Here is a 24,292-nt window from a genome sequence, read left to right as displayed (position 1 = left end):
AACCCCTGCTCCCTAGAAAGCCAGAGAGAAAGAGTCACTTCTCTTAACTGATTTTATTCTTTTATAGTTAGTCTCTTAAAGAGATGGATGGCCTATCTGTCTGTTACTGCCCCTAAAGAGACAGAGGAAAATTAAGAAAATTCCTTATAACAACAACAACAACAGTGTGCTTCAATCTGCACTCAATTCATCAGGTTGCTCTCTGGAGGTGGATAATATTTTTCATTATGATTATTTTAGAATTATTTTGGGCCATTATATTGATCAGAGTAGCTAAGTCTTTCGCATTTGATCATCCTTAAAATATTGGTTACTATGTACAATGATCTCCTGGTTCTGCTCCCTTTACTTTGCATCTGTTCATACTAATCTTCACAGGTTTTTCTGAAACCATTTGCTTTTATGATTTCTTATAATGCAATAGTATCCCATCACAATCATATACCATGACTTGTTTTGCCATTATCCAATTGATGGGTGTTTCCTCAATTTCAATTCTTTGGCATCACAAAAAGAGCTGCTAGAAAATGTTTGTTTATATAAGTCCTTTTCCCTTTTCTTTGAACTTTTTGTGATATAAACACCTAGTAATGGTATTGTTGGGTCAGAGTTTTATAGCCTTTTGGGCATAGACCCAAAATGTTCTCCAAATTGTTTAGATTTATTCACAATTCCATCAATAATTCATTGTTTTTCCTAACTTTTCCACATACCCTATAGCATTTACCATATTTATTTTCCATCATGTTAATCAATCTGATAGGCATGAAATGGTATCTCAAAGTTGTTTTAATTTTCATTCCTCAAATAAATAATGAATTGGAGCATTCTTTTCATAAGACTATAAATATCTTTGATTTATCCTTTTGAAAACTGCCTATACATATCCTTTGACTATTTATTAGTTGGGGAATAGCTCTTTAAAAAAAATTTGAAACTAGAACCCAAAATATCTTGTATTCAAAAAACACTTAAAAACAGAGAGACTCATAGAGTTAAGAGTTATTGATTCATCTAGTTTCTTTGTTGAATCTGTAAGTGGTAAAAATTTTGTTTTCTCAATGCTTATTTTTATTCCTTTAATTTCTTTATCTAGTTTTATTGATATAGCTTGCATTTCCAATACAACATTGAATAATAATAGTGATTATGGGACATTTTTGCTTCACCTGATCTTATTGAGAAGGATTCTAGCTTATCCACATTATATATAATGTTTGCTCTTGGTTTTTGAAAGACACTACTTATGGGGATGGCTGGGTAGCTCAATAGATTGAAAGCCAGATATAGAAAAAGGAGTTCCTATGTTCAAATCTGGCCTCAGACACTTCCCAGCTGTGTGAACCTGGGCAAGTCACTTAACTCCCATTGCCTAGCCCTTAGGACTCTTTTGTCTTGGAATCAATACACAATATTGAGTCTAAGGTGGAAGGCAAGAGTTAAAAAAAAAAGGAAAATAAGGCTACTTATTTTAAGAAGGGATCTACTTATTTCTATGCTTTCTAGTAGTTTTAATAACAATAATATTTTCTGCCTCTATTGATATTGTCATTGTTTTTTTTATATTTATATGGTCAGTTTTAATTATGGTTTTCCTAATATTGAACCAGATCTACATTCCTATTATAAAGCTCATTTGGTTATAGTGTATCATCTTTGTGATATACTCTGTAATCTCTTTGCTAGCATTTTATTTAATTTTTTAATCAATATTCATTAGGAAAATTGGTATTAGTTTTCTTTTTCCTGTTTTTGTTCTCCCTGGTTTAGGTATCACAACTATATTTGTATCATAAAAAGATTTTGCTAGGACTCATTCTTTATCTGTTTTTTTTCCAAGATAGTTTATATAGTATTAGAATCAATTATTTCTTAAATGTCTGATAGAATTCACTTATAGGTCCTTTTCGTCTTGTTTATTTTTTTGTGGAGGGTGTTGGAAAGCTCACTTATGGCTTGTTTAATTTCTTTTTCTTTTTTCTGAGGCAGGGTTATTTAAATGCTCTATTTTCTCTTCCACTAATATGGGCAATTTATATTTTTTGTAAATATTAATTTATTTCACTTTATTTATCAGTTTTGCTGGCATATAATTGGGCAAGATAATTTCCAGTATTTGTTTTAATTTCTTCTTCATTGGTGGCACATACAACATTTTCAATTTAATGCTGGTAACTTTTATTTTTCTTTTAATTATATAAAACAATATTTTATCTATTTTTTCTTTTTCATTTTTATTTGTTAGTTCATTGTTCTTTTCTTTCAATTTTTATTATTCCATTTTTTTGATTTTTAGTATTTCCATTTCATTGTTTAATTGGAGATTTAAACTTTTCTCTTTATTTTAGCATTTTTTGTTTCATGTCCAATTCATTGATTTTCTATTTTATTAATGTGTATTTAGAAATATGAAATTTTGTCCCACTGTCATCTTTAATGAAATTACCGATTGTTTCTATTATTTGTTCTTTGATCCACTCATTCTTTAGGATTATTTAGTTTCCAAGGAATTTTTAATGTTTCCATGTCCCTTTACTGAATATAAAATTTTATTGCCTTATGATCTGAAAAAGATCACTATTTCTGCTTTTATAAATTTGTTTGTGAAGTTTCATACATTAATACATGGTCAATTTTTGTAAGGTGCCCTGTACATTTGGGGAAAAGGCATACTCTTTTCTATATCCATTAATATTTTTTCAGAGTTCCATAATATCTAAATTTTCTAAAAATCTATGCATTTCCTTAACTTTTAAACATTTATGTTATCATTAGATTTATCAAGATCAAAAAGAGCAAAAGTTAAGGTCTCACTAGTATTGTTTTACTGCTTATTTTCTCCTAAAACTCATTTAACTTTTTAAGAACCTGTATGCTTTACTTTTTGGTGTTATATATATTTAATATTGATATTATTTCATTGTCTGTAGTGCCTTTCATTAATAAGTAGTTTCCCTGCATATTTCTTTTATTTAAGACTTCTTTTTTCTTTTTCTGAGATCAGGATTGCTACCTCCACTTCTTTTTACTTTAGTTGAAGCAAAATAGATTCTGCTCAAGGCTTTTATTTTAACTGCATATATCTCTCTGTTTGAAATGTGTTTCCTGAAAAGATGTATGATTGGATTTTGGTTTCTAATCTATTGTGCTACCCACTTCTGTTTTATGGATTAGCTCATTACATTCAAATTCACAGTTATGATTACTAACTGTACATTTCCTTCTTTCTTCCTATCCTTCCTGCTCTCTCTTTTTACCCTGTCACTCCTCAACAGATTGTTTTGTTCCTGACCCCACTGTCTCCCTTAATTTGCCCTCTTTTTTTTTTTAACATTTCCTTTTCTCTTATACCCTTTTTCTCCTACTTCCCTTTTGGATAAGACTGATTCTTATATACAATTAAACATGTACAAATATATTCTTCTCTCTTTGAATTAATTCAGAATGAATGTGAGGTTTAAGTGTTATCCCCCACCCCCACTATTTCCCTTCTACTATAAAATCTCTTCCTTTGCTATCTTTTATGTGAAATAATTTTCCTCATTCTTTCTCTCCATTCTCCCTTCTTCCAGGGCATCCATTTTTTTTTTTTGAGATTGTCTCAACATAACTGACTCAATGCTCTTCCTTCTGTCAATGTAGAATCCTTCTCACTGCCCTAATAATGATAAAGTTCTTAAGAGCTATGTTTATTGTCTTTCCATATAGGGATGTAAATAATTTAATCTTATCAAGTCCCTTATGACTCTACTTTCGTGCTTACCTTTTTACTTACTTTTTACTCTTTTGTATTTAAAATATTTTGTATTTAAAAATTAAATTTTGTATTCATCTCTGGTCTTTTTATGAGGATTGTTTAAAAGTCCTCTATTTCACCAAATATCCATTTCCCCACTGAAGGATTATATTCAGTGTTGCTGGATAAGTTATTCATGGTCATAATCCTTTCTCCTTTACCTTCCAGAATATTATATACAAGCCCTCTCCTCCTTTAACCCTGAGGCTACTAAATTTTGTGTGATCCTGACTCTATCTCCATGGTATTGGTATTGTTTTCTCCTGGCTATTTAAAGAATTTTCTCTTTCACCTGGGGCCTTTGGAATTTGGCTATAATATTCCTGGGAATTTTCATTTGGGGATTTCTTCAGAATGTGATAATCATATTACCCATCTTATATGGGCATTAGGATGAGTTAGGACAGAATAATTGCCTCATTTCTTTCAAATCTATCTACTATAGTAAATGGCAGCCACTTCCCCTCATACAAAACACTTATGAATGCTACTAGATTAAAGATAGAGTGCTGGTCAATTCTGCATCAACAAAGGATTAGTGGTGATGGTGAATGTTTCCAAAACTCACCTCATGTATTCTGAAACTGTTTGTTAATTGGGGAGGCAGTTCCCAATTTTGTCCTCCACCCTTTTGGGAATTTGCATTTGGAGAAGTCAGTTGAAGAGGAATAGCTCCCAAAGAAGTTGGTAACTTCCAATCTGTTTCAAGAAACAAAGGGAGGAACCAGAAGTTAATTTGAGAACCACAAATAGGGTACTCATTCCCAGGACAAAGACAAGGACAAACACTGAATTCTTTATTGTTCCCTCAATAGTACTATAAAAAAAGCTTGTGCAACTAAGTAGAAAGTAGGCCTCCTCCAACCATGAGCCAAGGACCACATTATTGTTAGGAGACAAATCACATTTATTTGTTGCCATGATTTGATTTTCTGGTAACTGCTAGAATTTAATAATTGTTGGGCACTCTGCCAACTGTATTATTTGTTTCTACAATATCAGCATAAATGGTTCATCTCCTGTAATGTGCATTGTATTGATTCTCTTTCTTAAGAATATAATTAAGAAGAGATCATAAGGCCACATCTCTCCAATATAGTCAAATCCAATTGAGTAAGAGTTCAATTAAGATAATCAATGTGTCCCATTCCATTTTTTGCATTTCTATATTCTTTAACTCATGACACCTCTCATACGCCATGTATAGTACTTCTTTTGAGAGGAGAACATTTACTTCTGATGTAATGATATGTTAATGAGTATCCTCAGTTTATTTTAAGAAATTTAAAAAATCTTGCCAGATTGGCTCAGAATCTTGTGGTTAAAAGGGAGCTTGAGAGATCATCCAATCCACATCTTTAGAGATTACTATAGGTAAACTAACTCATGAAGATGAGGCTCTCTCCTATTTTTAAAATGTCTAGAGAAGATAAATTCTATATCTGTTTTTTTCATTATACCATTTGAGTGCTTGGTATACTTTAATGGCATCAGAAAATAGTAACTTATCCTCAACTTAATTGCCTCATGTTGCTATTTAGATCTATTTACCCATGTTCTGTTCTCATATCTGGACTGACAACTACAGGAAGAGGAATGCATTAAGGAAAAGATGTACATCTTTGTGTTTTTTTTAATTATAAAGTTTCTTTGAACTCATTTACTTTGAAGAGGATCCAATATCATAGAAGACCAGGAACTCAGTCCCTGACTGAGTTCAGCAAAGCAGGACCAACATCAACTTTCTTTTTGCATTGGAAACTTCACAGGGTTTGAAAGTAGAGAATGCTACAAATATGGTAGAGCATCTTTCTTTCTAGGAGTGGGAGAATTTGAGGAGAGGAAAAGAATTTAAATTCAAATGACCTTCTGCAGGTATTCATAAGTATCACATCAGTTATTATTAATAATGTTGCTCTTGGTGGACTCAGGGGGTATAAGGTGTGGGAGGGTGAAGGGAAGATTCTCCCTCAAAATTAGCATTGCCAAATTCTTTTGTACATAGAAGACACTAAATAACTACTTGATAAATAAGAGCAAAAATTACCTGTATTCTGTTTGAATAGTATATTTAGATATTCCAGCCCCAAATTTTATGTTGGATTGTATTCTAGACCTAATAAAATATCTGATCTTTCAGAAGTAAGTTATACTCCAACCAAACTAGTATTTTCTTGATTTCAACATAATTTTGATTTTAACAAAATAGTACACACCAATATCTCTTAAACAGCTGCCATTCTATTTCCCAACCCTTTCTAAAATTAGAAATTGAGTGCTTCAGGCTTGCCAAAGCCTCAGTTACACTAATGAGATATCATTTCCTGAAGTGGTTGGCAATTTGTGAAGCTAGAGTAGGTGACCTTGCAGCAGGTGGTAATGAAAGTCTGTTCCCTAAATCCCACTTAATCCATAGAGATTCTGTCTTTTTTTCTCATGATGCTGAGACCAGGCTTCATTTTAGGTATGTATAATAAGAGATAAAAGTGTTCATTCAGACCATGGAGATAATGATCCTCCTATACTTAGTCCTTGTCAAATCATATGTAAATTATCATCACATTCTGAGTGACATTGATAAGGCAGATTATGTCAATTAACCATTAAGCATTTATTAAGCTCTATCAGGCATTGTACTTGGCACCAATGACACAAAAGCAAAAATGAAGGCATACTTTCTAGAGGAAGATCACTAAGAAAGTGAATCATCTGGAAACCATATCATATGAAGAGTGGCTGAAGAAACTGGGAATTTTAAATCTAGAAAAGAGAAGACTTTGAGTGAACATGAGTTTATTTACCAAATATTTGAAGGAAAATTCATGTGGAAGAGAGAATAGATTTTATTTTAACTCTGGAAGACAGAGTCAGTAATAAATAGGTAATAGGTAAAAGATATAGAGAGGCAGATACTTAAAAGTATAGGAATGTAGCAAGCCAAAAAGGGTCTTGGAGATTATCTAAACCAGTTTCTTAATTTTATAGATGAGGAAGTTGAAAGCTAGAGAAATTAAGTGACTTGCTCAAGTTTACCTAGTGAATTGATGGCAAAGTAGGACCAGAACCAGTGTCTAATGATTCTTGATCTTGTGTTTTTTTTCATTTTGACACCTTGTCTTTTCATCCTAAGTTATTATTATATACAATTCAAGAGCAGTTGAAGCAGTCCAACATGGAATGGTTTATTTTATTAGTTAAAGGGTCCTTTTTACTGAAAGTATTCAAGAAGAGACTTGATTAGTATCTCTTCAATAAAAGATATTCTCCACATGCTGGGTTGGAAGTTGACTTAGATGATCTCGATGACCCCTTCTAAGTCTAAGAATCTATGATGGCCAAAAACAGGGGTCAAACCAGGAATGTACTAGAGTCATCCTTAATTAAATTTAGTCCAATGTTCTAGTCTGTCAAGAACCTCTCGAATCCAGACTTTCTCATTCAGTGTCAGTTGTCCCTTCCAGATTAGTGTAATTTGGAAATGTGTGATTATGCCATCTATGTCTTTACCCAAGTCTTTAAATAGCACAGGGCCAAGAACCCTGGAGAAACTTTACTAGGAATCTCTTGCCATACTTACATTGATTCATTGACAATTTTTTAGTTTGACCAAACTATTAGCACCAAATCTACCTAATTATATTATCATCAAATTCACAGCTCTCCACCTTCACACCAATAATAGTATGAGATTCTTTATTGAAAGTTTTGAAGAAATCTAGTTAAACTATATTCACACCATCTCCATCTATTAATTTTGAAATTTTGTCAGACAAGGAAATAGTGCTAATCTGGATAATGAAGTCATGCTTGCTCTTTATAATCATGATTTGCTTTTCTAAACATTCACCAACCATCTCTATCATTGATAAAAGTCAAGGCTTTTGATTGATGATTATTTTTTTTTAATTGGAACATTCCCCCTTGTCTAGTTTTTGTTGTTTCTTTCCCATTTTCTAACTTTCAATTCTTTCTGAAAATGGCTCAGAAATCACATCTTCCAGTTCATTCCATTTCTACAAGTATAGTGTCACATCTTCCACTTCATTCCATTTCTACAAGTATAGTGTGTCTGAGTCAGTTGATGTGAATTCATTTGATGAAGTAAGGGTTTCTCTTAGTATCTCCTTACTTTTCTTGGGTATCATCTCCTTAGTATTAATTTTTATTCTAGCATCTCTAATACATAGATCATTCTCCTTGGAAGAAAAAGCAGAAGTAAGAATTTAAAAAAAAAAAAAACCTTTATCCTTCCATCTTAGAAGCAATACTAAGTATTGTTTCCAAGGCAGAAGAGTGGTAAGAGCTAAGCAATTGAGGTTAACTTACTTGCTCAGGGTCACATAGCTAGGAAGTATCTGAAGCCGGATATAAACACAGGACTTCCTGTCTCTAGGCATTATTCTTTATCTACTGAGCCATCTAGCTGCCCCCAGAATTAAGAATCAAGCAAAATTACCTTATCTATTTTTTTTGTCAATTATCATCCTTCTATCTACCTCACCAAAAGTCATTATCTCTTCTTTGATCTTTTCTTTATTCCCAATATATCTAGAAAAACATTCATTTTTGTTCTCTTTAGTTTCCCCTGACAGCTTCAGTTGTCTAAACTTTAATATTCCTGACTCCATTTTCTAGGATCATGCCATGCTCAAATCAATTTTATGTTGCCTAGTTTTGCTTCCATCTTCTGAACATTTCTTTTAAAATCTGTATTGTTAAGTGAATTATCCATGTAGCCATATAAATCTCATCATGCAAATGTCATATTTCCTTCTCACATTTAATTATTTCTCTTTGTGTTTTGAGAATTTAAATCTTGAGCCTCTCAATCTTTCCTAGGCTGAAACCTACTATAGCATTTTTATTCCATGGGTTCTTTTCCATCTTTTCCTCTCAACTATCTAAAATATACTTTGCCCAAGTTTAGATGGATGTCAATCTGTTCCTGGATTTCATCTTCTTTATCCTCAGTTCTGGGAATGGAGTGATTATTTCCTCCCACAGTTCCCATCATTTTTGCCTTACCCCAGCAACCAGTTACTCCCAGTGAGAATCAGATCTAGGATATATTTTCTTCCTTTCGGGGTCATTGCTATTTTGACGGATGAAATTATCACGAAACAAGTCAAGAAGTTATTAGCTTCTCTGCTTTGATTGGAATGTGAGTGGTGGCTCAAGAAGATGACCAGAAGGCATACTGTAAGTTCCTTTAGGGCAGAGACTATATTATTTTTCATCTTTGTACCTCTGTGCCTAATTTAGCACTGTCCTAATTGTATAGCAAGCACTTCATAAATATTTATTGAATTGAATTAGTAGAGCTCCACAGACATTTTGAAGAGAGACACAGATTTAGAAACATTGCTTGGAAGCTTAGAATAGTAGCCACAAATGTGGGAAGTTGATAATGATCTCCAAAGAGAATCAGGAGGTGAGTAAGTAATTTTCTGCCCTAAAGATTACCATCAGATAAGATAATCTGATGCACTACTCCAGTGGCTCACTGACTTTTTCACCTTAGAGACCCAGAAGGTTGGTAGATTCATCTGCCTTGATTCTGGAGTCAGAGGATCCTAATTAAAATCCTACCTCTGATATTTACTACTTTTGAGAACTTGGGTAATTCACTTAATCTTCCTGGACCTCAGTTCTTCATCTGTAAAATGGGAAATAATGGAGTCATAGTTTTTAGTTAGTAAAATGCCTCTATTACCATTTTGAAAAACAAAACTCTTAGGATACCAAGGATTTTCTTGTTCTTATTCATGTGTAGTTCCACTCAACCAAATAGATGGGGTCTGAAAAGATGTGAAAAAAACAAACAAAGTACAAAATATGGACAAATGTAGTTTCTAAAGTGTGATATACCCTGCCATGAGGTTGTCATGTCAGTTCTCCAACAAATACAAATTCATACTCTCCATAGGCTCTAGGGGCAACAAGGTGGCACAGTGGAAAGAGCACCATACCTGAAATAAGGAAAACTTATCTTCCTAAGTTTATAAATGACCTAAGACACTTAATGACTGTGACCTTAGGCAAGTTATTTAACTCTGCCTCAATTTTCTCATTTGTAAAATGAACTGGAAAAGCAAATGGCAAACCAATCCAGGTTCTTTGCTAAGAAAACCCCAAATGGGGTCACAAGAGTTAGACATGACTGAATAATGTTATTCCTCAGCAAAACAGGGAAGGTACACAAATTTTACCAATTATCATATAGAAACTGTTTTAATTTCCTTAATTGAAATATGAAAAAGAATTTAAAAAGTAAACTAGCTTCCTGCTTTCACATAGTTTGTTGCATGACCAAATTATGATCTGATTTTTGTTTTATTGATATAAGTATTTAATCCTTCCCTTTCTCCTTTCACTCTATCCCTCCACACAAGTGTTTTGCATTTAATCACTACCCTCATCTTCCCTCCCTTATATTTCTCCCCTTCCAACCACCACCCTTTTTATTCCTCTCCTACTTCTTTATAGAGTCTTTTAATCACCTCCAACTTCCTCCTCCCTTACATTACTCCCCTCCCCACCACCTCTTTTCTTATTCCTCTTCTCCTTCTCTATAGGGAAAGATATAATTTTATACCCCAAGGAATTTGGCTGTTATTCCCTCTCTGAATCAATTCCAGAGAGAGAAAGGTTTAAGTATTATACATCACCACCCTCATCCTCTCCTCCATTGTAATAGTACTCCCCATGCCTCCTTATATGATATAATTTACCTTATTTTATTTCTCCCAATTTCTCTCAGTGCAATCCTCTTTTTCACCCCTTGATTTTTTTTTGGCATATCATCCTATATAGCTTACTACTACATTGTCTACTACACTTATTACTCTGTCACTTCTTTTAACTACTATGATAATAATAAAAATTTTAAGAGTTATAAATATCATCTTTTCATGTAGGGATATAAACAATTCAGCCTTATGGAGTCCCTTAATTTTTTTATCTTCCTTATTTATTTTTTTATGCTTCTCTTGAATTTTCTATTTGAAAATCAAACTTTCTGTTTAAGTCTGGTCTTTTTTTTTTATCATTAATGCTTAGAAATCTTCCATTTTATTAAATGACCATATTTTTCCCTGAAAGAATATATAGTCAGTTTTAATGGTATAAAAATGGAGATTTGAACCCCAGATTTCAATCAATCCCCAGAAGTCCTTGCTAGCTCCCAGAATTCTCTCTAATCTCCCTGAGTGGGAGATCATAAATCATTATTTAAAGGAGCTCTCTGCCTATTGGGCTCTCTTATGACTTCTTCTTCTGAGCACATGGGCTCTCTACCTAGCAGGCAAGATGTGAATGGTTGTTAATGGGCTCTTTGGGCCTAGACACGTGCTTTCTTATTTTGTATTTTCTTTATTTCTTAATCTTTTTTTTTTTTAGTTTTTAAAACATTATTTTATTTGGTCATTTTCACACATTATTCATTGGAAACAGATCATTTTCTTTTCCTCCCCCCCCCCCCCGCCACCCCCCGCCACCCATTCCCTACTTGACCTGTGATTCGTCTGGGTATCACATGTGTCCTTGCTCTGAACCCATTTCCTTGTTGTTGGTATTTGCATTAGGGCGCTCATTTAGCGTCTCTCCTTGATCATGTCCCCTCAACCTCTGTTGTCAAGCAGTTGTTTTCCTCGGTGTTTTTACTCCCTCAGTTTGTCCTCTGCTTGAGGATAGTTTTTTTTTTTCTCGTAGATTGCTGCAGATTGTTCAGGGACATTGTAAAGCCATTAATGGAGAAGTCCATTATGTTTTCTTGTACCACAGTGTATCAGTCTCTGTGTACAATGTTCTCCTGGTTCTGCTCCTTTAGCTCTGCATCACTTCCTGGAGGTTGTTCCAGTCTCCATGGAATTCCTCCACTTTATTATTCCTTTTAGCACAATAGTATTCCATCACCAACATATACCACAATTTGTTCAGCCATTCCCCAATTGAAGGGCATCCCCTCATTATCCAATTTTTGGCCACCACAAAGAGTGTAGCCATGAATATTCTTGTACAAGTCTTTTTCCTTATTATCTCTTTGGGGTACAAACCCGGCAGTGCTATGGCTGGATCAAAGGGCAGACAGTCTTTTAGCGCCCTTTGGGCATAGTTCCAAATTGCCCTCCAGAATGGTTGGATCAATTCACAACTCCACCAACAATGAATTAATGTCCCTACTTTGCCACATCCCCTCCAGCATTCATTATTTTCCTTTGCTGTCATGTTGACCAATCTGCTAGGTGTGAGGTGATACCTCAGAGTTGTTTTGATTTGAATTTCTCTGATTATAAGAGATTTAGAACACTTTTTCATGTGCTTATTAAAAGTTTTGATTTAACTGAAAATTGCCTGTTCATGTCCCTTGCCCATTTATCAATTGGAGAATGGCTTGATTTTTTGTACAATTGATTCAGCTCTTTATAAATTTGAGTAATTAGACCTTTGTCAGAGGTTTTTGTTATGAAGATTGTTTCCCAATTTGTTGCTTTCCTTTTAATTTTAGTTACATTGGTTTTGTTTGTACAAAACCTTTTTAATTTGATGTAGTCAGAATTATTTATTTTGCATTTTGTGACTCTTTCTAAGTCTCGCTTGGTTTTAAAATCTTTCCCTTCCCAAAGGTCTGACATGTATACTATTCTGTGTTCACCTAATTTACTTATAGTTTCCTTCTTTATGTTCAAGTCATTCACCCATTCTGAGTTTATCTTGGTGTAGGGTGTGAGGTGTTGATCCAAACCTAATCTCTCCCACACTGTCTTCCAATTTTCCCAGCAGTTTTTATGAAATAGTGGATTTTTGTCCCAAAAGCTGGGATCTTTGGGTTTGTCATATACTGTCTTGCTGAGGTCATTTACCCCAAGTCTATTTCACTGATCCTTCTTTCTGTCTCTTAGTCAGTACCAATTGTTTTGATGACCACTGCTTTGTAATATAGTTTTAGATCTGGGACTGCAAGGTCACCTTCCTTTGTATTTTTTTTCTCATTATTTCCCTGGATATCCTTGATCCTTTATTCTTCCAAATGAACTTTGTTATGGTTTTCTCTAATTCAGTAAAATAGTTTTTTGGTAGTTCAATGGGTATGGCACTAAATAGATAGATAAGTAGATAAATAGATAGATAGGATGGTCATTTTTATTATGTTAGCTGGTCCCACCCATGAGCAATCAATGTTTTTCCAATCGTTTAGACCTAGTTTTAATTGTGTGGAGAGTGTTTTGTAGTTGTGTTCATATAGTTCCTGTGTTTGTCTCAGCAGATAGATTCCTAAGTATTTTATATTGTCTCAGGTGACTTTAAATGGAATTTCTCTTTCTAATTCTTGCTGCTGAACTGGGTTGGAGATGTATAGAAATGCTGATGACTTATGTGGATTTCTTTTGTATCCTGCCACTTTGCTAAAGTTGTTGATTATTTTGATTAGCTTTTTGGTTGATTCCCTACAATTCTTTAAGTAAATCTTCATATCATCTGCAAAGGGGGACAGCTTGGTCTCCTCATTGCCTATTTTAATGCCTTCAATTACTTTTTCTTCTCTAATTGCTACTGCTAGTGTTTCTAGTACAATATTAAATAATAAAGGTGATAATGGGTATCCTTGTTTGACTCCTGATCTTATTGGAAAGGCTTCGAGTTTTTCCCCCATGGCAGATGATGTTTGCTGATGGTTTTAGGTATATACTGTTTATTATTTTTAGGAAAGGCCCTTCTATTCCTATACTTTCTAGTGTTTTCAATAGGAATGGGTGTTGTATTTTGTCAAAGGCTTTTTCTGCATCTATTGAGATAATAGTGTGATTTTTGTCAGTTTGCTTGTTTATATGGTCAATTATGTGAATGGTTTTCCTAATATTGAACCATCTTTGCCTTCCTGGTATGAATCTTACCTGATCGTAGTGGATAACCCTTGTGATGACTTGCTGGAGACTTTTTGCTAGTATCTTATTTAAGATTTTTGCATCTATATTCATTAGGGAGATTGGCCTATAGTTTTCTTTCTCTGTTTTTAACCTGCCTGGCTTTGGGATCAGTAGGATCATGTTTGTGTCATAAAAAGAATTTGGTAGAACCCCTTCTTGGCTTATTCTGTTAAATAGTTTGTAGAGTATTGGGGTTAGCTGTTCTTTGAGTGTTTGATAGAATTCATTTGTGAATAGTCTGGACCTGAGGATTTTTTCTTAGGGAGTTCTTTGATGGCTTGTTCAATTTCTTTTTCTGATATGGGGTTGTTTAGGTAATTTATTTCTTCTTCTTTTAGTCTAGGCAATTTATATTTTTGTAATTATTCATCCATAGCACTTAGATTGCCATATTTTTTGCCATATAATTGGGCATAGTAGTTTTTAATGATTGCCTTGATTTCCTCTTCATTAGAGGTGAGATCTCCCTTTTCATCTTGGATACTGTCAATTTGTTTTTTTTCTTTCCTTTTTTAATTAGACTGACTAGTACTTTGTCAATTTATTTGTTTTTTCAAGGTACCAGCTTCTAGTCTTATTTATTAAATCAATAGTTCTTTGACTTTCAATTTTATTAATTTCTCCTTTGATTTTTAGGATTTCTAATTTAGTCTTAATCTGAGGATTTTTAATTTGTTCACTCTCTAGTTTTTTAATTTGCATGCCCAATTCATTGACCTCTGCCCTTCTTAATTTGTTTATATATGAACTCAAGGGTATAAATTTCCCCGAGTACTGCTTTGACTGCATCCCATAGGTTTTGAAAGGATGTCTCACCATTGTCATTTTCTTCAATGAAGTTATTAATTGTTTCTATGATTTGTTCTTTAACTAGCTGGTTTTGGAGCATCATATTGTTTAATTTCCAATTAATTTTTTATTTATCTCTCCATGTACCCTTACTAATTATTATTTTTTATTGCATTGTGGTCTGAGAAGGTTGCATTTATTATTTCTGCCCTTTTGCACTTGTTTGCAATGATTTTGTGCCCTAGTACATGGTCAATATTTCTTAATCTCAAATAAACCTCTAAAAAGATAATACTTCTAGCAGAGAAAAACTAATTTTTACATGCCACAGTTTGGCAATTTTAATCTTAACAATGGATAGTACAGGATTTGATTCTTGGTTGTAAACTCAGTTCTCTTGCCTTCCAGAATATCATACTCGAAGCCTTCCAACCCTTTAATGTTGAAGCTGCCAGATCCTGTGTCATACTGACTGGGACTCTGTGATATCTGAATTGTTTCTTTCTTGCTGTTTGAAGTATTTTCTCCTGGGCCTGGGAGCTCTTGAACTTGACTGTAACATTTCTAGTAGTTGTCATTTGGGAATTTGTTGTAGGAGGTGATATATGGATTCTTTCAATGTCTATTTTATCTCTTGTTCAGGAACATAAAGTCAATTTTCTTCAATAATTTATTATATTATGATGTCAAGGCTTTTTTTTTTTAAATCCCAACTTTAAGATAGTCCAATAATTCTTAGTTTGTTCCTCCTGGATCTATATTCTAGGTCAGTTGTTTGTTTTTTTTTAAATGAGATATTTCATATTTTCTTCTATTTTTTTCATTCTTTTGATTTTGTTTTGTCATTTCTTGATGTCTCATGAAATCATTAGCTTCTACTTGCTGAATTCTAATTTTTAAAAATGATTTTCTTCCTTGACCTTTTGATCTTCCTTTTCCATTTGGTCCATTTTACTTTTCCTGAAACTCTATTTATTGAATTCTTTTGTTTCTTTTTCTAATAGGTCAATTCTGTTTTTTTTTTAACTCTTTTCTTCACTGTACTTTTTGTATCTCTTTTTCCAATTGACCAATTTTACTTTTTGAGTGGTTAATTTCTTTTTACATTACTTTCATTTCTTTTCCCATTTTTCTTCTACCCCTCTTATTTGATTTTTTATTTCCTTGTTGAGTTCTTCCAGCACCTGAGACAAATACTCATTTTTTTTGAATTTTTGCTTTTGGTTGCTTGGATCTCACCATCCCCTACTGAATCTGTGCCTTTCTCTTTATCTCCATAGAAATTCTCCATGTTTAAGTGTTTCTTTTGCCATTTTCTAATTTTTCTGACCTTTTTTTTTGTCTGTGGACTGAGAGTTCAGAAAACTGCTAACTCTGGAGGCTTAGAGCACTGGGATCTATTTTGCCTTGGGGCTAGGGGCTTCACCTCAGGGCAGGCTTGACATAGCCAAGCTCCATGGACTTCAGGGCATCACTGTGGACTTGGGGCTTGTGACTTCAAGGGGTGAGTGTGGAACACTCTGTTGTTGGTTTAGGCAGGATCCCAGAATCTCAAAGTTGGCCTATATCCAGGCTTCGAACCTGGAGTAGGCAGTGGGGGCTGGTCAGCCAGCATGCACTATATGCAGTTTTACTTTTGGTTCCCATTTATCCCATGAAAATCAACTCTTTCTGCCTACCTTTCAAGTGATTTTCCACAGTAGAGCCCCCTCACTCTGTCTTGTTTTTGATTTTGTGACTCTTGTCCATTTTGAGGTACTATTTTAAGATTGGTTTGGGATAATTCTCAGAGCACTTTACACTTTTGCTGATACTAAGTCACCATCTTGGCTCTGCCACTTCACATAGTTTAGAGGGAGTAAGCAGAAAGAAGATTGGATTTGGAGACAAAGGACTTGGATTGAAATATTTGTTCTTTGACTTACTCTGTGTGAATTTGGATGAATCACTCTTTGCACACCAATTTCTTCAACTGCAAAATAATGAGGTTGGGCTTATTTGTTCTCTAAATTCCCTGTTAACTCTAAATCTATGAGCTTATGATCATTCAATGTCCTAAGAAGATTTCTTAGAATGAACAAATTGTAGAAGATCCTACTTTTTCAGTCTTCTTTTACTTTACTTACCTCTCACATATGCTATAATCCATTGACACTGACCTACTTACTCTACTTTGCACATGACAATTTTTCCTAACTTTATTTCTTTGTACTGACTGTTCCTAATTTTTAGGATACTGTGGAAAGGAAAACTGAATCAAGAATTCCTTTAACTATTACAATATTCTCTTTTCTCACTTTCATCTTATAGTTCTCTAGCTTCCTTTAAAACTCAGCTCAAGTCTCACCTTCTGTGTGAATCCCTTCCCAGTTTTTTTCCTAGAGTTATACAATATGTTGTCTTCCCCATTAGAATGTGAATGTAAGACAAGGGACCGTCTTTTTAAAAGATCCTAATCTTCTGTCTTAGAATTGTTTTTAGGTATTAGTTTCAAGGGATAAAAGTGGTAAGGACTAGGCAATTGGGATTAAGTGAAAGCTAGGAAGAATCTAAGGTCATATTTGAACCCAGGACCTCCTATCTTTGGAACTGGCTCTTTATCTACTGAGCTACCTAAACAGTCTCCTTCCCCCGAGGACTATTTTAGACTTTTTTCCCCCCTGCATTTCCAGAGTTTAGTATGATGCTTGGCACATAGTAAATAACTAATGTTTGTTCAAAGGCTGACTTTATGTATCTAGTCTAGGGGTAAGAAACATTTTTAGCTCAGAATATTCTCTTAAGCAATATCTATGGTACTAATAGGTGGTCTTGTGAATAGATGGGGAAAAGGAACAAAAAGAGGAAAAAAGTGAGTAAGAAGTTATAAGTAAGAAGAAGGAAAAGTAAAAAAAAAGAAGGAAAAGAGAAAATAGGAATGAGTGGAAATTGGCATAAAGATGACAGTAATAACAATATAATACTAATACTGAATATAATGTTTTATAGCTTAAAAGGTATTTTAACAACCACATTTGATAAGTAATGCAATAATTCCCATTATGTTTATTTTATAGGTGAGGAAACCAAGACTCCGGCAGATGATGTAACTTGCCCAAGGTTACAAAGAACAAATCTGTAACTCAAGCTTAGGCATTCTAGCTCCAATTTCACTATGATATAAATAAAAAATGTTACCATTAGCAACATCCATGCCACATAGCTGATAAGTCCCAAGAGTGTGTATATTCTTATATGTACCACTTGGTCAGGTTTTCATATTTTGCTTAGGTGGAAGTTATACTTACAGAGCAGAATCTGTTCCTCTTTGTCATGAATAATGTGAGCATGAACATTGTGCTCAGGCATGTGTTTATGAGTAGTGGTGGAAGATTTGATGTGATAAAATGGAGCCAAAGGATTTGAAATCAGAGGATCTGGGTTTGAATCTCAGCTTTGCCACTGTCTAGTTGTGGGACTTTGGGGAAATCATTTAACGTGTCTGAGTCAATTTATTCATTTGTACAATATGGAAAAAAAAATCTGCCTAAACTCACAAGAAGATATATGTATTCACTTTGTAAATCATATTTCATCAGGTATTAAATCTAAAATATTATTATCATTATTTTTTCAAAATACCATTTTTGCCACCCTCCCTTCACTTACATAATCCCACTTTCATATCCTAATTTCACAGAAAATGAAATATTTCTCCATGGTGTGACCCTTACCCTTCAAGTCTTTCCTTGTTTCAGTTTTGTTGAAGTGAATTCCTCCTTTCTAAGATTCATTACCTGCAGCCTTTGGGTTTCCTTCAGTGGCTGGCATATGATCCCCCTTCTGACCATCAGTGAATGAGTGGATTTCAGTCATATCCTTTCCCTTCCTGCTTTCACTTCTCTTCTCACAAAGATCTCTAAACATAAAGAGTTCCAGAGTAGCATGATTTTCAGAATGATTCAATTATTTCCAAATGAATCCAAGATATGACTAAGGCCATATATGCCAATAATAAAATGTTTAGTATAAACCACAAATTACACAAAGATCTCCTTTAAAAAGGAAATCTGGAGACCCAGGTGGAACTTTTCTGGGTAAAATAGAGAGTAAGAACATATCTACTTTGTTTAGAGCAAGTAAACAACTATCATATCATGGATTCCAATCATAAAGTACCAATAATTTTTTTCTGAAAAATTCATTAAAATTGATAGGGAACAGTCCTCACAGGGATAATCAGCAAAAGGGCACTTGAGGACTTATATTGGGGAGAAGAGGGGAATTTTCTGAAAGCAACCACTTTATATATTCTAATAGAGTTTTTCCAAGGTAGGCAGCATAAAGAGTGGGTAATAGGGGACTAAGGGGGAGGGGGTTAACATACTGGAGAAGGATACTCAGATGCATCTTTTATTTTCATACAGTTGAATCCCTCAAGAGAGAGAAGATTAGTCAATTTATGATGAGTTTATTGAATTGATTAAAAGGAGAAAATCTGCAAACTATTCAGCTAGGGTCATGTCTGGGATTAGTTAGGAATCCCTGGCCAAAGCAGGGAATACAGAAAGGAAGATTTTGGCTTTCCTTGAGTACTTTGTGCTTAGTCCATCTGCAGAAACTCTAAATGAGTAACATCATTAGTTTGTTTAATTTTTTTCTTTTTGGAAGTAAAAGAAATATGATCTAAAAACTAGACTACTGGAGTTGCCAATCAACTAAGGCCTTATTTTGATGTTAGTGGGTGGTAAGTGAGCCCCACTCAACTGAATCTGTCCTGACAAGCTCCAAGTTCTCAATATCATCTAAAAATGAAAGGCTTCACCTTTTGAAAAATTTATAAGTTCAACGAACAAAGATAGAATGGAAATTGGCAGTTTCTGAAACTTCAGCAGTACTTTCAACAAGCTTTACCTTACAAAGTTCATCTGCTGTATGGTTGCTTGTGGCTGGAAAATGGATGGTTATTTTGGGGGAGATAAAAATCTTAAGCATGTAAGAATGTCTACTCATTAACTGACCACACAATTTCTTGGGTTTTCCTAATAACTTGTAAAACTAGACTGAACATAATCAAGGCAGATTGGAGAATATTAACAAAACTAAGCTTTGATAAATTTGTTACTTTATATTGTAAAAGTCCAATATCAGGATTTTGAAGTACTTAGCTAATGTTCTATTTCATTGGATTTTGTTGTCTGCTGCTATCTATAATATTAGGACAGTCATGAAAAAATCAAGCAGGAGCCCAGAGGAACTAATTAAAAGCCAGGTGTTTTCAAAATGAACTATTCCATCAAGTAACTAGTTATTAGGGATTTTGAGATTTATCTTTAACTGTAACATTTGGCACTTTAAAAACAGTATTAATAAAATTTTGGTTAAAAAAGTTTTTAAAATCTCCAAGTTAAATCCACACTATGCTCTGTCAAGGATTCCATCTGTTTTAAATTAACTATGTTTATTCTTTCCGTCCATTTCTCCTAGTTCAGCCTATTCATTTAGAAATGATTTTTCATGATCTTGAGAACACATTTTGAAAAGCAATTCAACTTTTTCTTCCTAAAAATATAAAGTTTTAGTTAAAAAAAACAACCCGACCTTTTTACCAAAAAAAAAGTGATAGGAAAAATATGCTTACTTTTCCATTTTTTTTCTTTTTTAGATATTTGCAATATAACTTAAATAATTTAAATAAAAAAGGAATGGGGATGACAAAGTAAACTTGAGTTATCACTGAATATTGTTGAGATTGTAGCAATCCTGTCTTTTGAAACTCAAGGAGGATGTAACTCTAGCTTGAATCCTTATAGGATCTTCATCATGGAGTGCAGCTGTCTGGACAATCTTTCTCATTACATGCTGCCAGTTCTTCATGTGTGGCATTCTGGAGGTGTAAGATTTGGCATGGTAAAGGACTCCCAAATTAGAGCCTTCAACAAGTTTTCCAATGACCAAAGGAGAAGTTTTTCAAAGTTTTAGTTAATTTTGTCTGAAATTTTATGCTATTAGAGATCCCTTTTCCTATGGAAAACAATTGATTTTGCCTTAACTTTTTGGTTCTTATTATTCACGTTCTTGTCAGACAGGAGTATAGAGATATTTTCATCCACACTCATCCACATCTCTATGCTTGTTATATAAATATTTGCAAGGAACTACCAATATTACAATGACATTGAACTTGAATGTAAGAATCATCTCTCAGACCACCAATTTCCTCTGGATAAACTGTATCTCAATCATTGAATTTAATAATACTTTTGTTAGTATGGAACCCAGGGGGATAGATTTCAATATGAAAGATGACTACATACTTCTCAAATTCACCAGGGATTCCACAACAGATCACATCTTTAAACTAGTTGCTTGAAAGAGGCAAAGAGGAAAAGATCCTACTGTGTTTATTGTTTGTTATTGATAAAAAGCATTTGATTTGGCATTGCCATACTTTTAACCTTAAAAACTTTTCTCAGATGTATATGTTGAAATCATACATTATTTCTTATAACAATGTAGATAATGTTATTCAATAACTATTATCAAAAGCCAGCCTAAAGACAGTAAATGTATCCCCACCAAAGATATCTGTCAGTCTCATACAAAATGTTTAGTTCAGAGTCCAAAATAGAAGAAAGATTCTCTACTTTCTGGGTACTCAAAGCACATTTAAAGAAGTTTATTTGGTTAGGTATTTCTACACACCAATTATTTATATTTTTACATTGGCCATGACACTGTGCATTTATCTTAGGTATAGAATAGTAGTATTGGGCTGGGATAGATCAGCAAGTGGACCTGGAGATCATAATCATTCCCAAATATAAGATTATGCAAATTAATGAAATGGTGTTTCTACAACATTTATTATCTTTAGGGCTTGGGAGTATAATTCTTTTTTTTTTAAACCCTTACATTCTGTCTTAAAATCAATACTATGTATTATTTCTAAGGCAGAAGAGTGGTAGGGGCTAGGCAATGGGGGTTAAGTGACTTGCCCAGGGTCACACAGCTGGGAAGTGTCTGAGACCAGATTTGAACTCAGGACCTCCCTGTTTCCAGGCTTGGCTTGCCTGAGGCACCCCATTGTCTCATTTTAGGCATTTCTTTTTTCTTTCCTTCTTTCCTTCTTTCCTTCTTTCCTTCTTTCTTTCTTTCTTTCTTTCTTTCTTTCTTTCTTTCTTTCTTTCTTTCTTTCTTTCTTTCTTTCTTTCTTTCTTTCTTTCTTTCTTTCTTTCTTTCTTTCTTTCTTTCTTTCTTTCTTTCTTTCTTTCTTTCTTTCTTTCTTTCTTTCTTTCTTTCTTTCTTTCTTTCTTTCTTTCTTTCTTTCTTTCTTTCTTTCTTTCTTTCTTTCTTTCTTTCTTTCTTTCTTTCTTCTTCTCCCTCCCTCCCTCCCTCCCTCCCTCCCTCCCTTCCTTCCTTCCTTCCTTCCTTCCTTCCTTCCTTCCTTCCTTCCTTCCTTCCTTCCTTCCTTCCTTCCTTCCTTCCTTCCTTCCTTCCTTCCTTCCTTCCTTCCTTCCTTCCTTCCTTCCTTCCTTCCTTCCTTCCTTCCTTCCTTCCTTCCTTTCTTTTCTTTGTAACTAAGAAAAAATACTTAAGGGGAAAAGAAGGGTAACTTTCAGAGATTGTACAATGTACTATAATCCACCCATTTAGTACTCACAAAAAGTGTTTATTTTTATCTGAGGTGCTCTTTATGAACCTATACTGGCCTTCAGTGGGCCCCTTTGTAAATCCTCAGAAATAGTGTTTTTTTTTTAATCTGGTAGTTTTTTTCAGGAATAAAAGTAAAATTCATTGGCCTATAGATTTCAGATACTACTTTCTTCCTTTTGGAAGAAAATTGTGTAATTTTCTTGACCAATATTGGCCCTGAAAAAGGAATATGAGAATGTAATAGATATTGTAGCAAATCAAGAAAGACCTCATGTAGGATACAATACTTAAATTGAACTTTGAAAGAAGCAATGGATTCTAAGAGGTGAGGAGGGGAATGTCTTTGAGGCTTGGGAGATGGAACATGAAAAGACATAGATGGAATATTATCTCTTAGGACCAATAGTAGGACTGTTTGTGTGGCAGGCTGAATACATGAAGGGGAGGAAAGTACAATTTGTCTGGGAAAGTAGGTTGGAGCCTGATGGTAAAGTGTCACACCAAAGAGGATGTTCTTTATTCTAGAAAACAACAGGATACTACTGGATCTTTTTGAGCAGGGAAGCAACATAATCAGAACTATGCTTTAAAAATATCACTTTGTCAGCTGTATAGGCAATGGTTTGGAGGGTTAAGATAATCCAGGGACACCTACTACAAAGTGATGAAGGTCTGAACCAATGAAGTGACTGTGTGAGTAGAAAGGAGTAGAGTATGAGAAATATTAGGTAGATATTAGGTGGAAATCAGCAAGACATGATAAGTGATCAGACATAGTTGGTGAGGGAGAAAGAAGAGTAAAAGAAAGACCCCAAAGTTGTGAATCTAGGCAAGTAGAAGAGTGATGGTGCCCTAAGTAATTTATAGTTTTAGAGAGTTGCATGGTAGCATGGAGAGGTTTAAGGACTTCCCTAGATCAGGCCTTTGAGCTATAAGTCTATTCTTTTGCCAAATACCGTAGGCCATCTCTGTTGGAAAGGAATAGTTTGTAGGGTGACAATTTACTTTCTAATCTCTCTAGTTTAGTTGTCAATCTTCCCTATCCCATTGTGAAAACTTGTATGTAGCCAGAACTTCAGGTAGAAATATGACCATAAGCTTAGTGACTACACAGTGTTCAGTGCCCGAGTTATGGCATCTAATCACTGCCTTCAGTCTCCTGTTTTTTCACATTACTCAGGCAATTCCTGAAGTCAACCATATAGTCAGTCAGATTCAAATCTACTCACTAGGCTAAATATTTTGGGTTAGGACTTAGGTTGGTCCAGTGATTCAAGGTGGAGATTGGAACCAGATGAGACATTAATATGACAACTCACATTTAACAAAATGAAATTTACTTTAAAATAACATGGAAAATATAGATAGCAAGGATAAAGTACTAATTCGATTGATTAGTACATCCTTGCCTCCATTTTTGTCATGGCATCATGACTAGTAGGGTGTGTCAAACCAGAGGAGTGATTATTTCTTCAAATGCCAGGTTTTTACATTTTGGCAACAAGAAATCTGTCAGTGGTTGGAGCCTTAGTCCCCCAAATCAAAGACATCTGAATCACTGCCTTCTAAGTAAAATCTAGACTAGACTGTATGAGGTAGATGTTGCTCATAATAGTTAAATATTATTATACTATTATATAATAATAATGCTATTAAATTGTTAAATAAATCATTAAATTTTTGAGAAGTAAACACACAATGCATAGATAGTGTGAAGCCAGTAATGGTTCCTGGTACTCTGAAACTGGGTCTTCTTGTAGTTAATTTGTTTGGGAATAAAGTCCAAAGTGTTGTAAAACAGTTATTTTACCCTTCAGGGTCTAGTAAACTCAATATAAAGCTAAATATTTGTGTAAGACCCATGGTTCAAAGAATACTTTTTGGGTGGCATTTTTTCTTAAAACTTTGCCATGGGCAAAGTCCACCCTTGCCCACAACTCCAGGGTATCCTGACAGGTGGTGAACGATTAGTCAAAATAAATAAAATAAAATAAATAACAAACGGAAAAAAAACTTAATCATAGCGGCTATGGAATTGCTTTGCATCTCAGCTGCTCTGACATTCCCAGGCCTGGGATTTATTCTTATACCCATTTTCTTGGTATGCAGGTATACAAAATCAAAGAGAGATAATTGCAAAAGTGAT

At 34.1% G+C, this 24,292-nt stretch overlaps 1 protein-coding gene across 10 annotated transcripts in view; it reads right to left on the bottom strand.

Moving 5' to 3' along the window:
* Nucleotides 1–24,292, bottom strand: part of LOC100029142 (WD repeat-containing protein on Y chromosome-like) — a 171,965-nt gene that overhangs the window by 32,082 nt on the left and 115,591 nt on the right. For all 10 annotated transcript variants that reach the window (XR_008916421.1, XR_008916422.1, XM_056817246.1 and 7 more), the window contains 2 exons: nucleotides 18,288–18,409; nucleotides 4,365–4,495 (listed from right to left, as the gene is read on the bottom strand). Coding sequence is in view for 8 of the 10 variants with exons in the window: in XM_056817246.1 (XP_056673224.1) it covers nucleotides 4,365–4,495; nucleotides 18,288–18,409 (253 nt within the window). In the remaining 2 variants the exon portion in view is untranslated. The remainder of the gene's footprint in view (nucleotides 1–4,364; nucleotides 4,496–18,287; nucleotides 18,410–24,292) is intronic.

Source organism: Monodelphis domestica, chromosome 2 (genome assembly GCF_027887165.1).
Source record: "Monodelphis domestica isolate mMonDom1 chromosome 2, mMonDom1.pri, whole genome shotgun sequence".
NCBI classification, from domain to species: domain Eukaryota; kingdom Metazoa; phylum Chordata; class Mammalia; order Didelphimorphia; family Didelphidae; genus Monodelphis; species Monodelphis domestica.
The sequence above is the reverse complement of the archived record's forward strand: the minus strand, read 5'-3'. Positions and strand labels throughout refer to the sequence as shown.